Genomic DNA, 14,489 nt, shown 5'->3' on the forward strand with positions numbered 1-14,489 from the left:
ATAAGCAGACCCTTCACTAATACACAACAGAAAGGAATGAAAATATCTTTATCTCCACACATCAGTAGGAATTACACGGAACTGTTTATTCGTTCAGATGTTTAAGTTTTTACTCATTTACATCCATTTATTTCCGTTACTTACTGATAATATGTGGCCTCTCACAAAGAACTATAGATTTCAATTGTTTTTCATGTGGGGAATAATTGTGTTAATATACAAAAGGATTTATAAGAAAATGCAAACAAAAATTGAATTATTCATTAGGAAAGTACATGGATGTTTTGATACAGACTAATCCAATATCTAATGCTATTATTAACCAATTGATATGAGAATTTTACAATAGTGCACAAATATACAGTGATTTATTCCAAATATAATATTAACATTGGTTAACAATACATTTCATTGAATAACTATTATTCACTATGTAAGAATTGAATTGGTTCTTATTAATGGCTTCCTGTAATCAACAAAAAGTGGAGAAATAACACTTATTGAAGAAAATTATTGTCAAGAAAAGTAACCACTTAAGTATTTTTTAATAAATCGTCCTACTGAATGAAGAAATAAAAAATTATTTCATAGAAAATTCATGTTTTTGAGCACTAAATCAATGTACAAGTATTTGACCTATTTTAGCCTGAACCGAGATTCAAATTACAGAAAAATATAATTCTTAGAATACATTACATTATTAACTTCCAATATATTGATAACACTAAATAGTCAATCATTAGTTTCCATCCTTAATATTAAAAGGAAAAATAGAAGGTACTAATAAATAACAAGTTGCCTAATCCATATTCTTAAAAAATGGTTTATCATTGAAAACAACAAACCAAGTCAATACATTCATATATGTATTGCTTCCGATAAATGGATATATTCACATGATAAATGTATCTGACCAAAAAGACAATTTTAAAACAAAGGACCATAAAAGGGTCCTCATATAAGAATACTACTAGTAAAGCTACCTTGATATTCAGTTTTTCAACAGCTTAATAATTTACGAGTTTGTGACGTCGATATCTTTTCAGACTGATTCATTCCAAGAAAATTAACTGACTTTTCTCAACTTCAGTTCCACATGTGTCAGTATTATAGTTTTGATAATTCCCTATACAGCATATCAAAATATTTGATAAATTTTCTTAAAACTACCTCAAAAATTACTATATAAAAATTATCTTCAGTATGTATATCAAATAGTCCAATTCAAATAAATTGCACACTAACCTTAATATCACACATGTCACATTTAAAGCTCATCTGATTTATCCTCTGTGTATTATTATTCATTCTAACTTCAAATCACGATATTGATTTGTATTAAAACAACTGATGACAAAATGAAGTTGAAACTCAATTCCTAATTTCAGAAGCCTCTCAACATCTATTTCATCAGAACTAACGACCCCCTCCCCAAATTCAAAGCACTAAAATGGCTTGAAGTAATGTCTCAAAAAAACCTATTTCTGATATGTTACCATTGAATATATAACGAATCTTTAAATCTTTCCTTATTTTCAAATCACATCCAAATCGTCAATACCCAACACTTTGAAAATATTCCCACAATATATACAAGAAATTGTAGTTAATTTTCCTAGAATGAACATTGAAATAATAACAATATAGTACAACCTATTTTAATAAATATTTCTTGGCACTGTATTAGGAGAAATGGACGGGCTATGAAATATCTGATAGAAAGGGATACCAATATTCAATAACACTAAAATGATGTCCAAAATATATCACTTAGTTATCATTTCTCAATATTCAATACATGAAATTCAAGAATTAGTTTAAAAAGATACATATATGTGCGTAATTTCAAAGTTCAAAATATTGCTGACAAAGAATCAGTTAATGAAGAGTTCAGTCATGAATGATATAATTAATAGGGCATTGTATATAATACCCAGGCATTCTGTAAAAATAATGTCCATTTTGATGAATACAAAAATTACATAATATAAAATAATTATTGAATAAAAATGACCGCACATTATGGAAAATATTCTTTAGAGATCGTTCTGTCGAATTATTTTCCTAATAGATTAAATTATTTATAAGTGATGATAAATCAAGTTCAAATGATTAATAATCACTTTGTCACTTTGAAAGGTCATCATTTATACAGAACTACATTATGAATAATGCCCTATTCAATTTTCGTATTCGTGTGACCCATAACACTTATATTAAGGTCAAAATTCAATAATTTGTTATGTTGCAAATATTATAATAGTTTCAAAACTATTATAAAACAAAATTCCTTCAATAATAATTTATAAGTATAAAACACCCTAATTCATGCAGTAAAACTTATCGAGAATTTAGTATCCTTCCAAAGACAGATATCTCAAACCTAACATCCACCTTTGAATGGCTGTATGTATATAATCTCATAAATGTATCACTGTAACAAAATAATTTCATTGTACAAATAGGCAGGTGTGGTTACTAACAATATACAGCGTTGGCTAGCGAAAGAGCCAGATACTTATTACTGTAGTAGTGCAGGTACAGGAGAAATTCTGTGTTTGTTCTCTGAAAAGAAAGAATAACTTACAAAAAAAAACCAATATCACGAAATACAACAAAAATTGACACAATTTTCAAAAAAAAGTTGATTGACTACAAAATGAAATGATGAATTATTGAGGTATCAAGAAGAAGAATCTACAAAACATCACAGGATGTAATATCAATATGCTAGATAGAAATACATAAAAAATGTCGAAAGTCAAACGGAAAGCGATAACGTTCTCCCCTCTTCCTTCCACAAACAGTGAAAGTCCAATTAGAAACTAGAGGTGAGTAAATACCAACCTCTGCAAATTTTCATCTCTGTCAGCAGCATACTCTTGGTGCAGTAAGTCTTTCCTGCGACCCTTTTGCAGAGTAAGAATTATCTTTTCAAAAAAAATGTATTTGCCTCAACAAAAAAGTTAATATCATTGAATGACACCGTGAATGAAATGGTTGCGAGATTTATTTTTACTTATCTTAGACAACAAGCACCATTTGTTTAAAACTTAGAATATCTTAAGAAAAAGAAAGACTTTTATGTGTTCGAAATATCTCCCATTTAGTTTCCTGAAAAAATGGCTATGGAATTTTGTTGGGGAGTTTATTATTATTATTTTCTATATGATTAATTCCACTTTAAGGAACATGGACTTTGTCACTGAATTATAACTTAAGAACGTAGTCAAATTTCAGTTGATACTTCGAGGGCTGTTATAAAAAAAATATCGAAGAAAGACTTCACCATTGTTTGGCAGTTGATGGATTTAGATTTAATCTATTAGACATTTTGATGAGACTAAAAACGCATCCAAAGTTACTGATGAATATTTTGCAGGCAATAAATGAAAAAATGAGAATGCTCACTGGTTCAATATACACATCTCCGTTTTTCGAAAATAGAGAGAAAAGTCAGTATAATATTTCATTCCAGTTTTACTCACCTCACATACTGATCTCTTTCACTTGCGTCATGTTTTTGTCATTCTCTATCCTCCAACTGATTGAATTCGGCTGAAATTTGCTTAGCTGCATAGCTCGTTCCATGACACAAGAGGCTGAAAGTCTCGCTTCAGCATCATGATCCCAACATTCTTCCATTGTATCACATATACCAGCCAAACCCTAATGTTCAATAAAAAATTAGTGAGCACCTTATTAAAACCTAACCTATATCAAATTGTCGTCAGTATCTCTATAGTCTTGAATGTGTATAATTATGGGTATGGTCTGTATATCACCTTGGTTACTATGGTTAGTAAGTTGGTGGTCCGTATATGTCAAATTCCTCAAAAACCGGTGACTATTTTCTCAAACTTCGGTGGGTTATCAGTCACCAGAGCAACCATACTTTTATTCTGGTTAGGTTCGGTAACCTCCATGACATCTAACACTCAAAAACTTTATTATTTTAATTATGAAACAAATACCCTTCAGAGCCATTAAGAACTATTAGTTATTCACAAATTAAAGAGATCAACCATTTATAACCTTCAAAATTCTGTCAATGAAAAATTTAATTGACAAGTGTCAAGCGGTCCATAATTACGAATCAGGTTACCTGAAACTAAGATGCATAGAATACCAGAATACCTGAAACATTGAAAACCACTAGTAACCGCTCTAAAATTCTCGGCGATATACAGACCATACTCTTATTCAGTATGTTACAGTATCTTTCTTTAAGGTGACTATGTTGATGAATAAAATCGAATTTTCAAAGAAATGTGTATTTCTTTGTTACGCCCGGGAAGTTTTGAGTGAAATATTATGATGTAACTTACCGGATGATGCCTCCAATGATCCCGTATAGTAGGTCGAACTTTTTTTTGTACAACGTATTCCTGCATATCTTCCAAAGTTGGATGTTGACCCACCTCCTCCTCAAAGGGCAATCGATACTCTGGTATTGGACCTTCCTGTGCTGTGCAACGAGACACAAGTTCCCACAATACCAAACCGCAGGCATACATATCAATTCTCAGGAAAGCATCAGGAGTGAAGTTAATGGCACCTTCTAAAACCTCTGGAGCCATATATCTGTGGAAATTAAAAATAAATTTAAAAAACAACACCTACTTGGTGTCGGGAGCTTTTGAGCGTTAGTTCATTCAAGGCCTACCATGGTACAGGCAGTGGCAGCTCGCCATATTATTTATAGCATCAAATATCCTATGATTCATGCAGTATGTCAAACCTATACTGAATAAGGATTATTATCAGGTGTGTGAATAAGTCTTTCCCGTTTTTTGTAAGAGATGGCGCCACCAATACTGTGCGAGTATTTAATGGTTACATATGTCATAATCAAAGCTTATTCATCTGTCAACAATTCCACACTAACACATTAGTTGAAATTTTTTCGCATCATAAATTTTTGAAATCGTGAAAATGTCGAAATTTGAGCCGAGTCGACGTCATTTGCGGGAAGTTTCACTTTATTGGTTCAATTTGAAGAAATCTGCTGCCGAGGCGCATCGGTTGCTTCAGGAAGCTTATGGAGAAGGTTGTGTCGATGATTCAAGTGTTCGCGGATGGTTTCGACGCTTCAAAAGTGGCGATTTCGACGTGGAAGACAAGGAGCGTTCCGGGCGGCCGCAAATCTTTGAAGATCAAGAATTGGCGACTTTGCTTGATGAAGATTCGTGTCAAACGCAAGAAGAACTTGCTGAAGCATTGGGAGTTGACCGAACAACCATTTCCAAGCGTTTGAAAGCCATGGGAATGATCCAAAAGCAAGGAAATTGGGTGCCGTACGAACTGAAGCTGAGAGACGTCTAACGGCGTTTTTTCACTTGCGAACAGCTGCTTCAGCGACATAAAAGAAAGGGTTTTCTGCATCGTATCGTGACTGGCGATGAGAAGTGGATCCGTTACGCTAATCCGAAGCGAAGAAAATCATGGGGACTACCCGGCCATGCATCATCATCGACGGCCAAGCCAAATATTCATGGCGCCAAGCTCATGCTCTGTATATGGTGGGACCAGCTAGGTGTGGTTTACTATGAGCTTCTGAAACCGAATGAAAGGATCACAGGCGAGGTCTATCGACGACAATTGATGCGTTTGAGCCGCGCACTGCGAGAAAAACGGCCACAATACTCCGACAGGCACGACAAAGTTATTTTGCAACATGACAATGCTCGCCCACATGTTGCACAGCCGGTGAAAACATACTTAGAAACGCTCAAATGGGAAGTCCTACCCCACCCGCCGTATAGTCCAGACATTGCTCCGTCTGATTACCATCTCTTCAGATCGATGACGCATGGCCTGGCTGACCAGCACTTCCATTCCTACGAGGAAGCCAAAAAATGGGTGGATGACTGGATAGAGGCCAAACCGGTCGAATTTTTTCGCAACGGGATTCGTATGTTGCCAGAAAGATGGGGAAAAGTTGTAGCTAGCGATGGCCAATACTTTCAATAATTCATTTGTAACCATTTTTTCACAATAAAGGCTCAAAATTTGAAAAAAAACGGGAAAGACTCATTCACACACCTTATATTATTGACATTTCTATTACCTTCTGGTTCCAACTTGTCCATGTGCATCTCCACAGGCTTTTCCTGCTTCAAAAACAATAGCAAGGCCAAAATCGGCTATACAAGCTGTCAAGTCGCTCTTCAATAAGACATTTTTACTTTTGAAATCTCTGTGTGCCACAGCTGGTTTAATGAATTCCCCAGGTGTTTTTCCCGGAAGAGCTTCGTGCAAGTACATCAAACCTTAAAAAAAATAAATTAATAAAGTTGAAATTAAGTTAAACAAAGGTTGACAATGAAAAGCCACCTCTATTCATCTAGACTCACCTCTTGCCATTGTCTCGGCGATCTTGCATAACTCGGGCCATGTCAATGTATGAGCTTTTAGAAAATCACATAAAGATCCACTCTCGTGAAACGCAGTTAACAGCCAAAATTCTGAATGCAAATTGTCACCATGCTTCTCTACACCAATATATTGCAATATATTTGGATGATTCATGTTGAGCAGTTTGAAAATTTCCTGCTCTGTCACCCATGATTGTTTATCCTACATTGAACATCAAAAGAATTAAAAATTTTTGGAAGAAGATTTTAAAATGCGCTTTTTAAAAGTGTCATCAATAAAGTACCTGAACAGGAAAAACCTTAACCGCAATCTCTTCTGTTTTGAATTTAGCCTTCCAAACAACACCAAATCTTCCTTTGGCTTTAATCTCAATCAGCTGGATGGGCCTCAAATCTAAGTAAGGCGACGGAGGTGGTAATGGACTGGGGTCTGTAGTTGGCAACTGAAAAAAAAATAAACTAAGACATTTGTAAGCATAATGTATGAACTACTATAAAAAAAAAAGTAAATGATAAACCTAGTGGGAGGGAAATCCACTCTAATTTCTCCACAGCACTCTTGACCACGAATTTAAATGAACTCTCTGTATATTTATGTTTTCTATCCCAACTCTCCTAGGTCTCTACGAGACCTTTCAGAAACTTAGAGCTTGTTACTGTGTTCCATCACCAGGAGACAGGCACAGCTTTGTTAATTTTTTAACCTGACAATTTTTTTCAGAACTATACCATTTTCAAAAATTCAAAGCATTTACAAACAATTCTTAATGTTGATTTTAAAACTAGGAAAAAATCCAAAGTCTAGCAACAATGCTAGAAAATGTTTTCTCTAATTCTGTGGTTATTCCGTTCATTCTTCCACATCTTGTAGAACAAAATCATGCGAGAATATATCAGAAACGCACAGTTTTCATGGTTATATTTTATTATTCTATGTTGGTACTCCGAACTTTCCGCCACGGCTTTATCTGTCAATTCATCAATTTGCCTTAAAGAAATCAGTTCTGCCAACCAACATTTTTCAATGCAAAAATCACTAAAATATATTTATGGAAATATTTCATTAATTTCAATGAAAATGCAATGAATTAGAGAAAATAATGTATAATACTCGTACAGAAGGCTCATTCTACCACTCGCTCATTCCAAAACTCGCCACTTCGTGGCTCGTTTTTGAATTTTGAACTCGTGGAAGAATATCAATGCCTTCTGCACTTGTATTATAAATAACTATTATGGTGTAATGGCACTGCTAAAATAATTGGAGAATAATTGATTATAGAACCAAATTTCAAGAATAACTAGTCTATGTAAAAAGCTGGTTTTTTAGATTCTATACATCCCAAAATGTTATATGAAAATTTCAATTGGGAGTTAAAAATTATTTTTTCGCCGATTTCAGTTAAACCAAAAGCAAAAAAATATCATATGAAATATAAATTATACACCATACCTCATTAAATACTTTAGTTTTCCTGTACCAAATATAGCAAATAATCAAGATGAAAAAGAGAACGAAGAAAAGTGCAATGAAGATGGCAACTTCCAATATGGTCAATGAAGCTGGTGATATTGCAGGAATAGGAGCTGAAAAAAAAATTGAAAATCGTAAACAAAATTAAATCATATTATTTTTATTGGAAATATTCACTACTTACAACTCAATGGAGGAGATTCAGTTGGAGTTAAAAGCCATTTGAAATTCTGGTTACACATGTTTCCCTCACAGCAACAGAAGAGGAATTTACCAGGATTTGAAACTTTCGCCACACAATCAGATTTATTGTAGCAATCTTCATTGTCCAAAAAACATCCCTGTGTTCATCAAATCATAATTAAAGATAGAAAATTATTACTTTGCATAGACATTTTTTTAAATTATTCTTCTATTATAATATCTTTTTCATTGAAGACAATATAAAAATATCATTTACAAATTTTTATAGAAAATGACCTAATCAGATTATAAAGAACTTACATTCCTGGGTGCTCTAAGTGGGAAAAATTGTAAACATTAATAATAAAATGAGTTTATTCAAGACAATACACATTGTTTTTGAAAATTTGCGTTACCATTGATAAAAAATTACGTTTGGCAAATAGTAGCACTTATGGCGGGTTTCAAAAAACTTTTATCGTGGTGATTTACTAGATCAAATCATCTCTGTGTTCAATTTCGACACTTCTATTGATTTCAAACTACAATCAACAAGTTGATCGGTATGAAACCTGTTGTTAATCTCATTTACTACCTACAGACTTTTTGCATTTGTTTTCAGTTTCACGTTTATTCTAATGAATTCTGATCAGTGTTTTCAAATTGTGTAAGAATGAAAACCGAAAATATTACAAAAGTTGAGAAGATGATCACAGTATATACTGGAGAAGATAAATAATTAATATTATTGATTACTTCAAATGACAAACACCTACAAAATTTAAGAAAATATGCATAATGTAAATTTTTTTGTCTAGAGGTTATAAACCTTCTATAATCATCTGGAAAATGTAAATAATAATTATTATATAATTTATTGGAACAAAGTAGAGAAAACCGAAGATACACTACACTTACAAACTTCTTAAAAATAATAATTTGAATTGTTTTACAGCAATATTTGTATTTTTATGGCAAAAAATTATTCAACCCACCTTCAAAGACACATTCATCACACCATTCTCATCTTCAGTCCATACCACAAAACAATGACTTCTCTTTCCATCTTCTGGCTGTTCACATTCTTCCACATCTTTACAATTAGGATCATTGGGATTAGCACACATGGTTTGATTATAAAATTCACATTTTGTGCTAGTTTGGATTGAATTGCTTGCTACTACTGCACGAGTACCTGCCAAATTCAATGAAATTTGAGATTTTTGAGGTTCAAATAATCATAAGTATTTCTTTTGATATACAATTAGATTCAAGTACAAAACTACTACCACACTAACCTTGGTTTGTTACCCAGAAAAAAGTTCCAAAAATTATGAAAAAGACTCTCATTGTTCTAGGAAGCTCAATGTTACAATCAAATCCTTTTTGCTAAACCCAAAGAGTTTATTTCTCAAGTGCCTGTTGATTTGTTTTGAAATCCAAAAGAAACATTTATCCTAGGTCAAGAAACAATAGTTCTTTTCTTGGATTATATTGCACCAGTATGTTACAACACGGTATTTAGTTCCAATTACATTTTAAAAAAACGTAGACTCATTTATAATTTAGTCGAATTCGTAATGAGAAGAAACAATCTTTATCTTAATAACAAATGGGAATAAATAAATATGTTTGCCATTAAACATGTCACCTTTTTGACAAAATATGGAATTTAGAACATGGAGATGGAGAGACTTGAGTGAAGTGTTTTTCTATGTTTTAAATGATATTGGAATTTTATTTAACCAGCTGCTTAAAACTATTTTCCTTCCGAATTGAAAAGGCATACAATTGAATAGTGAATTGAAAAATGATGTTCGAATTGAATACATTTTTTTCAAACCCATAGGGATTGTAAAACTTTATACATTGTAATTTGGGCACAGAAATTTCAGTAAATTATGCAACCAGTAGTACGAACTACAAATATTTTTTTGCGGCTCATGATAGAATAAAAAAGATAGATATGATATCGCGCAGCAGTGGGCGTGTCTAATTCCAATAAGTGACGTCACCTTGTGAGTTCGGCGCAATGTTTACTCACATCGACAATCGACACATTTTTGTGGCCGGACATAATTCGTAGTTTACGTGTGGTTTTGATAGTTTTTTCATTTTCGAAGCCATTTTTCAGTGAATAAATTCAAGAAAATGAGGTGTGCTGTCTTTGGATGTGGTGTCGACAATCAGGCGAAAGGATTTTCGCCTGATACGAAGTTCTTCAGCTTCCCAAAAGACAAAGAATTGGAAGCTAAATGGAAACATATTTGCAAACGAGAAGACAAATTTATCCTGAAAACTGCTCGGATTTGCTCCAAACATTTTTGTGATGAGGATTATGAGCGAAACCTGAAGCACGAGTTGCTTGGATACAAGCCAAAAAAATATAGACCCCTAAAAAAGGACGCTATACCATCAAAAAACTTATCGCTACTTAGCAAATCTGAAAAACTTCAAGAAAAGAGTGCATCTCTCAGGGAAGAACGCATTAAGAATAGGGCACGAGAAAAGGAAAGAAAGGAGTTGATAAAAACTGTTTTGGAAGAGTAAGTTATTTTGGGGATTGTACATTATGTCCTATCATTAGATATACATATATACATCATTTTGTTGGTATTTTTCATTTGAGGTATAATATTTAGCAGTGCACATAGATATTGGGTTATTTGTATACTAATTTGGTTTGGTTTGGATTGGTTTTTACAGTCGTTAATTTGAAGCTGTTGGCAAAAACAATATCCTCCTAGCATGTCTATTAACTAACCCTTGCTGGTCAATTTCAGTTGTCCCTTGCATGTATAATATCCAATAAATAATAATAGGTGTTTTTTGCTTGTAGAGTGAATGTTTTGGATGGTGATAGCGTTAACTTTAGTATAAGTGAATATCATCCGATTAATGAAGAAGAGGATTTGGTAGATGCTCAGGTAGATGTATCTACTCGAGAAATAGGGTACATATTTCATATTTTCATCATAATTTGCCGCTGTAGTTTGAAGTTCTAGTATTCTTGGTTTGGTTTTAATTTTCCTTCTTAATACTATTTTTTAGAGTCAATACTGACACACAAGTAGATGATCGTGACAGAATAATAGCTAGCCTTCAAGAAAAATTGAAAATTTTGGAACATAAACAAGATATTATTGGAAATCTATTTAGCAGGGAACAACTAAAAAAACTAGAGGGATCAAAGGCTCGCCTAAGATGGTCTGTCGAAGACATTTCAAAAGCTATTGTAATATATTCTGCTGGTCCCAGATCATACAGATTGCTCTTGAAGAAAGGGTATCCCTTCCCTGCAGTATCCACTCTTCGATGCTGGCTCAGAAAAATTCAAATTTCTCCTGGAATATTAAAAAGTGTTTTCAATATTATGAAGCTATCAGATATGAGTACTCTGGATAATGTGTGTGTTATATCATTTGATGAAATGAAAATTAGAAAATGTTACCTATACGACAAAGTCAAGGATGAAACTTTGAAGCCATACAGCTATGCACAAGTAGTAATGTTAAGGGGACTTTTCAAAAGTTGGAAGCAGCCTATATTTTATGATTATGATTTCAAGCTTACTAAAGAGAAATTATTTGAGATAATCACCTTTGTGGAATCCTCAGGTAATTAATTATTTCTAGTAAATTAATATGCTTTTTTGGATAATTTAATTTTTCATGAAACAATTTATTAAATAATTACTTGCAGGTTTTCAAGTTGTGGCTATGGTAAGTGATCTGGGAGGTGGAAATAGATCTCTTCATAGTGAACTGAATTTGAAACATAATAACACTAGCTTCACAAATCCTTCTAATGGTGAACCTGTTTTTGTATTTGCTGATGTTCCCCATCTAATGAAGTTAATAAGGAATCACTTTGTTGACTATGGGTTCATAGTAAATGGGAAAGAAATAAATAAAACCACAATTGAACAACTCTTGGAAGTCACAAGCACTTCTGACTTGAGAATAACACACAAAATTTCAAAAGAGTCCTTAAATGTACAAGGAGCTGCCCGTCAAAAAGTAAAACATGCCACAAAGTTATTTTCACATACAATATCAATGGCCATTTCTCGATGTGGAACAATGGGGTCTATAAATCAACCAAACTGGGTAGAATGTGCAGAATTCTTCAAACTGGTATTTATATTATTTGTTTAATTCCATCTTCTTAAAAAATAGTAAGCTATTCCTATGCCTTTTAAGGTGAATGATTGGTTCGATATATTGAATGTACGAGTTCCTAAAAGTGACAGTAGAGATACAACCAAAGCTTATGGACTTGCATTAAGAACACAAGACAGTATACTCACTAAAATGAACCATACTATGGAGAACATGAGAGTGAAGGGCAAAAGAACTTTACTTCCATTTCAAAAAGGTAGGTACAGTAATAAAGTTTTTCTTTATAGCTTTCTATAAACATACATAAACTAAGTGACGTGGCTAGAGGAGGAAAAAAAAGAGGGGTGTTTATGGATGAGTTATCTAACATTGCTTTCATTCTCTGTCAATTTTGTTTAAGAATATTGCAGTTTTTCAGAGGGGTTGTAGCTCAAAGTGTAATTTGGGAGAAATTTGATGCCTACGACAAAGAAGAAGGTCAAAATTTGGCAATAAGAGTTTTATATGACTTATAATCAGTACTTTGGATTTACATAAGGATCAAATTTTCTAGTTTTCTTTGTTTTAGGTGTAATTATGACAAATACCTCTTTGAGATTGTTATTCGAGCATCTGAAGGCAAGATTTTCCACAAAATACCTTCTGACATACAGGCTAAACCAAGACGTTTTGGAAAACTTTTTTGGAGTTATAAGGGCTAAGGGAGGGCTTCATGATCATCCAGATGCCCTTGAGTTTAAATACAGATTGAGGTCCTACATTCTCGGTAGAAATGAGGGCTCTCTTTCAAGTTTTGGCAACGTTGAGGAGGACGATACTCCTGATTTACCTATTGAGGAAGTTAATCTATGTGGACATTATTTTTCAGCGGTTGACGACAACAAAGAACCTGAGGAGCCTAGTGACTCAACAACACTTAACTCAGTTGATATTGAACTGAGTGATATTGAGTATGATGGATTGGAAAACCTGGCTGGTTATATTTGCTATAAAATGAAACATCTTGATACCTCTACCTCTACAACTTCAACATCGAGCTATACTTGGGTTTCACATTTGAGTGAAGGTGGCTTATCAAAGCCATCTTCAGAATTCATGATACAGTTGGAAGAACTTGAGAAAATATTCAGATCTGTAAATAAGGACAGTTTATTGATCTCCAAGAATTATTTGAAGAAATTAGTGGAAATGAGTTCTCATGTGTTGTGTGAAGAGAAGACCAAATTATTGTTTTTTCGTTCTCGAATGTTTTTTAGAATGAGGCAGTTGAATCATGATTTGCTTAATGTTGATATTTCTAGAAAACGAAAATATAAAAAAATAATGAAATAAATATATGAACTGAGTTTTAACATTGTTTTATTTGCAATATAATAGTAAGATTAACCAAGGGTTAGTCTAAGTCTAGTTGTTAGGTAATGATTGTTTTCAGCCTTGTTACTATTGTTGTCGCCTTAGTTACAAGACCTAAACTTAAACTCAGATCTTGATAAATACTGATACTTGATACATTTTTGTTGTTTATATAACACAGTAGGTACAGACTGTCGTGCGATTATATTTTGAACTCTGCACCTACATCCTAATCTACTAAAAGTTGAATTTACTATAGACGAAAATGTTAGTGGTTTGTAGGGCTGGGTGACAGTAAACAATCCTTTTCGATTGGCCGACGTTTCGAGCAAATTTTACTCTTTTTCAAGGCTTAAATAAAATCACAGTCAAAACAATATCACAAATACAAATTAATGACAACGATGGTCAATAAACGATACAACAAGAAATGATGAAGGCGAACACATCAAACTGAAAACAAATTGAATTTACTCTTGTATTTGATATGTATAGTTTTCTAGAGAACCAAAATAGAACTTAAATGGGTAATATATCAAACTTTTTTAATTGATCCAAATATATGACAGGTCTTCTATTTGGGGGGAGGTTTTTGGAGCATATTTATACGATTTTGTTTTGTTTGATGTTGATTTTAATGCCCTGTATACGAATTTTCAGACATATTTCAGAGTGCCATAAGAGGGAGGCTGAAGCCTCAAAGGCCTCCCACGCTACGCCAATGTTCAATACTTTAGTGTTCAAGAGGAGAAACCATTGAACATTCTCATTTCAAGGAGGGACACAATTTTTTTTGCGGCATCTAGGTTATAGGAGAGGTGAAAAATATAAACGGACACCCTGCATTTACTTATTTTGAGTTCGATAATTTTTCATCACATCCAACTAGTAACTTAAAAACCTTCCAAACAACTAATATTTCAAATTTCTACTTGCTAATATTAAAGCGCGCCATGAATAACTCACAAGATGACGTCATGC

At 33.2% G+C, this 14,489-nt stretch overlaps 1 protein-coding gene across 1 annotated transcript; it reads right to left on the minus strand.

Annotated features, from left to right (window-relative positions):
• Positions 1-247: 247 nt before the first annotated feature.
• Positions 248-9,702, minus strand: LOC123684451 (activin receptor type-2A). Its single transcript, XM_045623725.1, has 10 exons — positions 9,333-9,702; positions 9,030-9,229; positions 8,036-8,192; positions 7,831-7,964; positions 6,662-6,820; positions 6,357-6,579; positions 6,071-6,272; positions 4,329-4,584; positions 3,489-3,669; positions 248-2,565 (listed from the first exon to the last, which is right to left on the minus strand). The coding sequence occupies exons 1-9, from the start codon at positions 9,382-9,384 to the stop codon at positions 3,490-3,492; spliced, it is 1,563 nt and encodes a 520-aa protein (XP_045479681.1). The 5' UTR covers positions 9,385-9,702; the 3' UTR covers positions 248-2,565; position 3,489.
• Between the last annotated feature and the right edge of the window lie 4,787 nt (positions 9,703-14,489).

This window comes from Harmonia axyridis, chromosome 1 (genome assembly GCF_914767665.1).
Source record: "Harmonia axyridis chromosome 1, icHarAxyr1.1, whole genome shotgun sequence".
NCBI classification, from domain to species: Eukaryota; Metazoa; Arthropoda; class Insecta; order Coleoptera; family Coccinellidae; genus Harmonia; species Harmonia axyridis.